Source organism: Stigmatopora nigra, chromosome 4 (assembly GCF_051989575.1).
Source record: "Stigmatopora nigra isolate UIUO_SnigA chromosome 4, RoL_Snig_1.1, whole genome shotgun sequence".
NCBI classification, from domain to species: Eukaryota; Metazoa; Chordata; class Actinopteri; order Syngnathiformes; family Syngnathidae; genus Stigmatopora; species Stigmatopora nigra.
In genome coordinates this window covers 16,392,082-16,402,528 of record NC_135511.1, presented here as the reverse complement: position 1 = coordinate 16,402,528, position 10,447 = coordinate 16,392,082, and the positions used below count along the sequence as shown (strand labels likewise).

The 10,447-nt window shown below is 35.5% G+C and overlaps 1 protein-coding gene across 1 annotated transcript in view; it reads left to right on the top strand.

Moving 5' to 3' along the window:
* Positions 1–4,438: 4,438 nt before the first annotated feature.
* The window catches only part of LOC144195274 (transmembrane protein 132C), a 106,065-nt gene continuing 100,056 nt past the window's right edge, over positions 4,439–10,447 (top strand). Inside the window, exon 1 of the mRNA XM_077714793.1 lies at positions 4,439–5,007. Within this exon, the coding sequence (XP_077570919.1) occupies positions 4,962–5,007 (46 nt within the window). The 5' untranslated portion in view covers positions 4,439–4,961. The remainder of the gene's footprint in view (positions 5,008–10,447) is intronic.

The window sequence follows — 10,447 nt, the reverse complement described above, 5'->3', positions numbered from 1 at the left end:
AATACGTTACATATTTTGAAATTTTATAATCCATTTTCGTGTTCTTGAAAACATGTATTATTTATTATTATTTATAAAATTGTGTTCTTTCCCAATAAATATATTAATTGAAGTAATTATTAATTGTATTTGGGCTGGAGATTTCTGTCTGTTTTTCCTATCTAGCAACCTTGGCTTCAACTTGCCTCAAGAGGGCAGCAAAACTGCAAATTCTTCATCTTTCTCTATGCAACCCTTATTTATATATATAATATATTTATATATGTCGTCATACTAGCCTCCCATGACCCTTAATGGAATAAGCAGGAAAGGAAATGATTGCTTTGAGTTCAATAGTAGCTCTTATAAATTACTTTTTGAAAAAAAACTTTTTCAATGAAACTAATCCCATTAGCACAATGTTTAATAAATGTGTTCACAATAGTTGATATGAAGAAAAATCATGTTTATCTTCAGTCATTTAAAGGTACCTAAATGGTATCATTTTAACTTGAAACTGCTTCTTGCAGTTATTTGAAGGACAGAGAATTTTGAGTTGTGACTCACAGAGGAAGGTCACCGGCTTCCTTCCTTCTGGGCACCAAGCTTGAAAATGAAGTGACAGGCCCAGAGAGGCTGATAAGTAAATACAGTTTTAATGGTCTACGAATGGCCGGTGGAGATCTGCACGGGCCTGGAAGTGGGCAAGTCGCAGAGGGCAACGGGGTATTCCGCCGCAGTTATTATTAATGCTATCATAGATCAGATATAGGAAGAGAGGTGAATAAAAGGTTGTGATGTATTCTGGGCTTACTGTCCCCAACTGACATGGGGAAAAGCTACTGTGGTTGGGCAAGGTCATGGATGAAGGAGATTGCATGGAAAACACTGGAAAAGTTTGGAATTTATGCTTCTTGTGAGGGCCAAATTCAGTGATAATTTGATAATATACCTATAGAACATGTGTGTCAAAGTGGCGGCCCGCGGGCCAAATTTGGTCCGCCGCATCATTTTGTGTGGCCCGGGAAAGTAAATCATGAGTGCCGACTTTCTGTTTTAGGATTAAATTCAAATGACAGATATAGATGTATCTTATATTTCCTTATTTTCCTCCTTTTAAATCAATAATTGCAATGTTTTAGTTCAAAAATTATTTTGGGAAATCTAAAAATATATACAAATATTTTCTGTAATATAATTCAAGAAAAATGTAGGTTCTGTTTTAGGATCAAAGTAAAATGAAGAGTATAGATTTATATTACATTTCCCGATTTTCCGCCTTTTAAATCAATAATTGTCATTTTTAATCATTTTTTTCTGTTTTAGTTCAAAAATAATTTAGTAAAATCTAAAAATACATTAAAAAAGCTAAAATAAACATTGTTTTAGATCTATAAAACAACTAAATATTCAGTGCTTTAAATCCAGCTCTTTTAAATCATTTATTAAAAAAACAAATCTAAATATTATATATAAAATGGTCCGGCCCACCTGAAATCAAGTTGACGTTAACACTGCTAAAGAACAATAGTTCTCTTATCTCCTTTTCTCAATTTTTCATCCAAAAGACCTTGTATCTGTGGAAAATATAAATTACAGTTGTAAAATTGATAACAAATCCATAACCAAGTCAGCATTCTTTCACTTTCTTGTCTGCACCCATCACTTTTACAAGGTCCTGGACGGGCTCCAGTATGTCCACAACTTCCTAGCTAAAGTTATCACAGCCCTGACAGCTCATCACTTCCACCATCATCCACTTTTACTATTCTTTAAAGCTTTCCTAATGACCTATAAATCAATCCCTCCACACCCTGGCTTCAGCACACAAACTTAATCCACCCCCAAACCACAACTGAACTTGTGCTCGCCATGTGTTTTTATTCTTACCGTCAAATTCTGAATGTTTGGCGACACTTTTGCTGGTCCGCATATGAAAAAAATGTAAATCGACTTCCTTGAGAATGTTTAAAATCTCTTCAAGAACCACATTTTTTCTCACAACTGGAATATAGTGCATACTCTACATCACGTGTGTCAAAGTGGCGGCCCGGGGGCCAAATCTGGCCCGGCGCATCATTTTGTGTGGCCCGGGAAAGTAAATTATGAGTGCCGACTTTCTGTTTTAGGATCAAATTAAGATGAAGAGTATAGATGTATATTAAATTTCCTGATTTTCCGCCTTTTAAATCAGTAATTGTATTTTTTTAATCATTTTTTCGGTATTTTTAGTTCAAAAATTCGTTTGAAAAATCGAAAAATATGTTAAAAAAGCTAAAATAAACATTGTTTTAGATCTATAAAAACAGAATATTCAGGGCTTTTAATCCAGTTCTTTTAATCCATTTATATTAGAAAAATCTAAATAAAAAACTTATCAATCTTTATGTGTTTTTAGTTCAAAAATAATTTAGTAAAATCTAAAATTATATTTAAAAAAATCTAAAATAAACATTGTTTTAGATCTATGAAAGCCTGAAAATTCAGGGCTTTTAATCCAGTTCTTTAAATCCATTTATTAAAAAAAAATCAAAATATTATATCTAAAATGATCCCACCCACATGAAATCAAGTTGACGTCAAATATCCAATGACTACAGCGATAAACCTACAAAAACAAACCAAATATTTCAACCAAAATGCAAATAATCCCCCAAATATCACTTAACTCCAAAGTAATACATTGCCATTCCTGTAACAAAAGTATTTTTGTGGCATTTCATTGATTCGATCAAAATCCAAAAAAACCATCAAAGCTTCCAAGACATCAAAGACCCCAAGACCTTTCTCCAAACCCTCGTCTTCAGTGAATCTTCCTTTCTAAATGTCGAGTGTCACTATGACACAAACTACACTATGTCGTACTTTCATGTTGTATCTCTCTAAAAAAATGGTCTTCAAGCTTGGTATCGGTCCTCATTCAACAAAAAATGGATAGTGTGTGTGTGTCTGTGTGTGTGTGTGTGTGTGTGTGTGTGTGTGTGTGTGTGTGTGTGTGTATGTTTCTCAAGCAACACCTCAGTAATTCAACCTTCAAAATGTAATATCCATATGGCAAGATTTAATGAATTCTGACATTTTTTTAATAACTTGCAGCAATGGAAACGTAATTTAAGCCATCAGGAGCACAATGTTTGTTGGTCTATCTATGGACTTCAGTCTAGTCTGGGTTTCAAGGGGATTTATTGAAATGTTGGAAATACCTTTTGTATGACTACATCAACCCAACAGCCACCTATTATTAAATGGAGTAAGGGGTTTCTCTCCATCAACACTTTTTTGCTGCCCCCGCTACTAATGCTTTTTGCAGAAAAACCTTCCGGCATTAAATTCCATCCTTTTTGCAGAAGTGAACAGATGAATTTTCATGAAACTAATACTTAACAGACATGGAAAAAGTATAAGGTTGAAAGAAAATCCATTTATTCCACCTCTCTAATGCTTATCCTTATTAGGTACTATTATGATGACTGTAGAGAAAAGTAATGTTCACCTTGTACCTTTTATTCAATTCTTGTAATCAACAGTGTTTTGAAAAGTCTCTCAAATAATTATATTAAAATTGGGAGGGTAGGAGAACATAAATGATACCTTTGGTTGTTTGCAACTCATTTCTGTATTCAATTTTTCAACAAATCCATTTCAATTGTGAAGCTCGGCATTGAGTACAGACGCTCCCCTACTTACGAACATTCAACTTACGAACAAATGGTACATACGAACATGTCTGCATATTGCATTGATGTCGAAAAAATGTTCGTAAGTTCGATTTCTCTCTCTCTCAATCTCTAATGTATGTATACAGTACTGTACGTATTCTCTCCATTTTATATATTTTTTCGCAGTATAAACCAATGCTGGTCACTTATACAACCCTTAAACATACAAAACCTTCAATATATGTTCTCTTACTTCTGTTACATCAACAGTTGCACAATCCATCCATTAAATCATCTTGTTGTGTCTTTAATGTCATTTCTCAATGACACATCGATTAATTTCAGTGCAATATAAAACTTTAAAACTCTCATTTATCCCCCAAAAGTACAACAATTAAATTAAATCTAATTAAAATTACCCAAAATGACCTCAAAACTCCATTAACATCAACGACCCCCACCGTATTATATATCAACCCCTCAAAAAAACTCGCATTCCTTCCCCCACTACCAACTCCCAACACAGGGGGTCACTGTTGTCCTCCAAAGAATCACCAGCATCCACTCTCACAATTTAGCGATCTTTTTCCACAAATAAAAACAATATGCTCGTCAAACAACATTGCAATCAAATCCATAATTTCCCTTATTATACACGCCACTTTGGCATTCAATCACCTATACTAGTACGTTCCATCATTATTTAATCGGCGTGTACGTTGGTTTGATTCCGTGCGTACTCAATCGTGTATGCCAGTAGAATTTACTCTCCACTGTGCGCCCCCTAAAAGTCCCCCTCCTCCCGAAAGATGCGTTTTTTAGGGGGTTGAGTACAGCCAATAACCTGCACATATCCAACGTAGCATCCAAGTAAGACTTTAAGGAGAACATGTAAGGAATCTAATGCCAAAAAGTGGATCGGAAAGGTGCACTTGTCACCCGGATTTGATGGGAAGCAGTTCGATGCGCGCATTTTGGACTTAAACCAGTTTTTGACGACATTATTTCAACGTTTCTACATGCAAAACGACTAAGGGATGCTTTCAGGAGATGTGACTTTTTTTGTTGGTCCGCAAAAATGATTGGAAGAAGCAGCAAAAATGCCAGCAAGTTCACTTTTTTCACATTCCAGGCAAAAACTAGTCCACCACAATGGCGTCTTTGTGAAAGTTAATTCAGGATATTTGTGGCTGTTTTGTTGTTTTTTGTCTTTTGAAGGATGCAGAAATTCTTTTTTTTCTATTTGAATTAAGACGTTTTGGGTTATTTTTATTTTTTATTTAATTTTGGGGTGATCTAACCCCTATTTTTACCCTAACAAACATGTTGCATATTTTTGTGGCTCTGTTTGTGGTGTTACTTGTAAAAGGTAAGAATATTTTTAACATTTTTCCCTAGTTTTAACTCATACCTTCTCAAAAAAACAATAATATTGCACGTGAAAGTTCATTTTTGGTATTACTTGCACTTGTCTTCCTCCTAAAAGCTAAAAAATAGTCAGAAAATAGTCTCAACAAGATTAAATGCATGAATACTTCTCCCATAATATCCAAATCCCACACATTTCTTGCAAAAACTTGAAGTCCTCCAGCCTTTAAAACCTCTAGATGTAAAAAAAAAGAACATTAATATTGATCTTTTCCCACTCAGGGTCTTGCTGACTATGCAAATGTCGTTTTCCCGACTATGAATCAATCACATTGAGCCTAAAAAAAAAAGGGAAGAACCATTTTAGGCTGAAACCAGAATCATTATTTGAGTCCACATTAAGTTCTATCATCTCTCCAAATAATCTACCTAGCAACATGTTCTTTTTTCACTATTACAATCATTTTTAAGGGCAATTTTGTATGTTTTGGCATAAGAAAGTTCAATTCTTGATTAGCAATTCCGAGCTACATCGACGCTAACGGCATCGGACGTGTCTAAACGTCTGCATCCACCTTTTAGAACGTTCCGTTCTTGGCAGAAGAAGTTGGATTTGACAGTTTGAAGCCAATTGGATGTTTATTAATGACATTCGCTGTAGTCCAAGGCCTTCTCAGAAAACCACAGCGTGTGATCCTAATTGACACGGCGTGCCATAAAGCTGCCGGACAACACTTCTCCCTGTAGCTTGTGATGAAAATTGATAACATTTTCCTGGGAGGTAGAGCCTCAAATCTATGAGAAAAGTACACATAGTACACAAATATACACAATATACACAATATCAGACAGCAATTAGGAGACGTAGCTGTCTTCTATAGCTGTCTGACTGTTTGTTTTGGAGGAATTCATTCATTTCCGAACTGTTTTATCCTCACTAGGGTTGTGGGGGGTGCTGGAGCTTATCCCAGCTGACTAGGTGAGGAACACCTTGAATTGGTGGCCAACCAATAGCAGCGCACAAGGAGCAAAAGAAACAATACGTAAAACAAGGGTGTAAGACTCGGGTTGGTTCGCGGGGCATATTAATGTCAACTTAGTATCATGTGGGCCATTTTAGATATAATATTTAGATGTATTTGTTGTATAAATGGATTAAAAGAACTGGATTAAAAGCCCTGAATATTCCGTTTTTATAAATCTAAAAGTGCTTATTTTAGCTCTTAAAATATATTTTTAGATTTTACAAAATGATTTTTTGAACTAAAAACACAGAAAAAATTCTTAAAAAATGACAATTATGTATTGATTTAACAGGGGGAAAATCAGGAAATTTTATAAACATCTATACTCTTCATTTTAATTTAATTCTAAAACAGAAAGTGGCCAACCAATCGCTAGCCAAGAAGAAAAGGACAACCAAAAACTTGTAGCTAAGGGATATTTAGAGTGTTCAACTAGCCTACACTGCATGATTTTGGAATATAGAAAGGAAGCTAGAGTACCTAGAGAAAATCCACACAATCCTTGGGTGAACATGCACCCATATGGGCATCGAACCCTCAAACCTAGAACCAATCGCAAGGCATGAAGAGACAAACAACCATTCAGGCTCAGACATAGCTAAGGGCAATTTAAAATGTTCAATTAGCCTACTACACATGTTTTTGGATTATAGGAAGGAACCGGTATACCCAGAGAAAATCCACACAAGCCCAGGGTGAACCTGCACCCATTTGGGTATCAAACCCTCGAGTCTAGAACCTATCACAAGACCACAAGGAGACGGACGACCAATAACTTGTCGCTAAGGGCAATTTAGAGTGTTCAACTAGCCTACCCCGCATGTTTTTGGACTATAGGAAAGAAACCGGAATACCCAGATAAAATCCATGCAAACCCAGGGTGAACCTGCACCCATTTGGGCATCGAACCCTCAAACCTAGAACCAATCAAGGCACCAGGACCCAAACAACCATTCACACTCACACATATCAAGGCACAATTTAGATTGTAGTACCCGCAGGAAACCCACAACAATGTACCAACTCCACACAGATGGACCAAAGTGGATTCAAACTCAAGATCCCAGAACTGTAACACCGACATGCTAAACACAATCCAGCAATGTCGCCCTGTTTTGTAAACATGATTCAGGAAAGTGATTTCTGTTGTTGTTGTTTTACGCTTAACAGACTTACATTTTGAAGGAATTATCTTTTTTTGTCATAGTGTAAAATTTCTGTGAGACTCGGTGGTATTTTTCCAAGGAATTTCCAATCTTGTGTCACTTGGTTTTATCCATAAGCTTAACAAGATCCCAAAAGGGATCAAGGAAGGATATCCGTCATTGGACATGTCTAAGTACTTGGTGAACACCCCCTGCTGTCTGTCGGGCCTTGGCGCATCTGGATGTGGTTTATCCTTTCGGATTTTTTCTCAAGACACCAACCGTTAGGTAGCCGCGGGGAATCTCTCTGTGGAAGTTTTTATTTTTTATTTTTTTATCCTGAGTCTGCGAAAAAAAAGACACCTCAATGCTGCTGTGCTTGATCGATTGAACAATCCCAACCTTTGCTGAAGAAACAAGATGTGAGAGATGATGAAGTTAGTTGTTAGTGTAAAAAATTGGGTTTTTAAAAAAAAGGAAATTCTTGATAAAGTTGGGTTGGAGAAATATAATGACTTTGGAATCGATGCAGGCTTTGGATCAAGGGCTACTTTAATGTCGACTTGATTTGATGTGGGTCAGACCATTTTAGATATAATATTTAGATTTTTTTTTTTATAAATGGATTAAATGAACTGGTTTAAAAGCCCTGAATATTCAGTTTTTTATAGATCTAAAACAATGTTTATTTTAGCTTTTTTCTAATATATTTTTAGATTTTACAAAATGATTTTTGAACTAAAAACTGAAAAAAAAGATTAAAAAATGACAATTATTGATTTAAAAGATGGGCAAATCAGGAAATTTAATATACATCTATACTCTTCATTTTAATTTGATCCTAAAACAAAAAGTCGGCACTCATAATTTACTTTCCCGGGCCACACAAAATGATGCGGCGGGCCAGATTTGGCCCCCGGGCCACCACTTTGACACCTGTGGTATATGCCGTACAACAACTATTTTACAGGATTTTTTTTAAGTCAATTTTTTTGTAAAAACGATCTCGTTTTAGCCATTTCGGCTCGAATCCGGATCGTTTTGGTCACTGGTAGCAGACGAAAACGTCATCGTCGACTGCTAATATTTTCACAGTATACATATAGCACGTCAGCAAGCAATGTACCCACATAGCCAAACTGTCAGCGTCATACAGCGACATCTACAGAATCTTGAATTTAGTGCATACTAATAGGGCACCCTGTCCTTTTTAAAGAAAAAATTAGACATTTAAGTGCACCTTATGTGAGTAAATATGCTTTTTATTGCTTAAAATGGGGAATTACAATCATTAATAAGAGGAGAAATTGGCCCAGGTTGACAGGTATGGTCTTTTTTTTAGATAGATTTTTCTATATAAAGGCACCTGTCATTATACAATGCTTAAAAAAATAATTTTCTATTTGCATGCTACGCTTTGCCTGTTCAATTTAGCAAAACACATGGAGTAGATGGCTGCTTAGCTTTTGCTCTTGTACTAACTATCATTATCCTTTAAGCCTACATTGTTGCCTCCTCCATTCACTGAGTGCTTTTTCACGTGATCTTTACAAAATTGCTATGCTCCTTCCCAAATAATAATTAGGTCAACATTACAGCTGCAATCTCCTATTCATGTTAATTCAATTTTTATAATGGGGAGAAATGAAGGATATCATTGAGTGTTGTGGTTATCAATGTATGTTTTGTGGGTTTTTTTGTTGAAATAATTACATGTGCTAATGCAGTGATGTGTGTAGTTATCAGTGACGTGATGATTTAGGTTTTAAGAGGTCTTTATAATAAATCTGTGAGCTCTTGGTATAGGAAAAAAATATGTTTGGATGTGCTATTGTTCTCTCAGGATATTTTTGACAGATTTTACTAACATCCAAAAATATGCAATCGGTACACCACTAGTTTTACTGTTTGTTAATTATTCACTTTTTTTTTCTTCCCAATTCTGGTCAGTTCCTTCCCCTAAACAAACTTTTTATGTACAACAAATACAAATGTCAAACTGGTGGCCCGGGGGCCAAATCTGGCCCACAGCATCATTTTGGGTGGCCCGGGAAAGTAAATGATGAGTGCCGAATTTCTGTTTTAGGATCATATTAAAATGAAAATTATATAATTATATTACATTTCTTGATTTTCCCCCTTTTAAATCAATAATTGTCATTTTTTTAATCATTTTTTTCGGTATTTTTTGTTCAAAAATCCTTCGGAAAAATTGAAAAATATGAAAAGAAAAAGCTAAGATAAACAATGTTTTAGATCTATAAAAACGGAATATTCAGGGCTTTTAATCGAGTTCTTTTAATCCATTTATATTAAAAAAAATCTAAATAAAAAAATCATCAATTTTTATGTGTTTTTAGTTCAAAAATCATTTTGTAAAATCTAAAAATATATTTAAGAAAATCTAAAAATAAACATTGTTTTAGATCTATAAAAAATAGAATATTCAGGGCTTTTAATCCACTTCTTTTAATCCATTTTTAACATGAAAAAATCTAAATATTAGCTCTAGTCTGACACCCCTTGTCTATACAAAGCAAACAAACACTCTAATGAAAACTAGCACAGTTTTCATCCAAAAGCAAACTATAAGCACAATAATATGCATTGCTGACTTGGATCTAAAGTGAGCTGGAATAGGATAAAATCCAACACAGGTGCCATAACCCTAATAATGAAAAGTGGAATAAGAAATTGATGGATGGAGTTATCTGGTGAAAAGGTTCCCTTTTTCCCGTCATCTTATAAAACAAATGCTCCACTCTAATTTACGTTGGAATCTTGATTTTGGTGACCGCGATTGGCCGAAATGTTCGAGTCAACATCTGAGAGGATCGAGGACTTGGATGTGTGTTGAGGTTGTCGCATTGTATCAGGGCCAGGCCACTAGATGCTAATGCATTAGAGTCAATGATGTGACAGGTACATATTGTCAAGGCCCATTGACTTCTTTGCGGACTTGCTGATTGATTGTAGGCTGGAGCGCCTTGAAATGCGACTTGTGGGCGTCTTTGTCATTCAAAGTGACCTCATGCAGTTGAATTTGGATATTTCATGATACGAAAATAGAAAATGGACTCGGTGGAGTAGTGGTTAGACTGTCGGACTCGCAGTCTTGGGGTCGAGGGTTCGATCCAAGATGGGTCTTCACTTTGTGGAGATTGCATGTTCTGTGGGTTTTATCCAGGTACTCTGGTTTCTTCCCATATCGCAAAAATGTGCATGCTAGTGGAAGTATACACTCAATGGTCTTTATATATTATGGCACAGG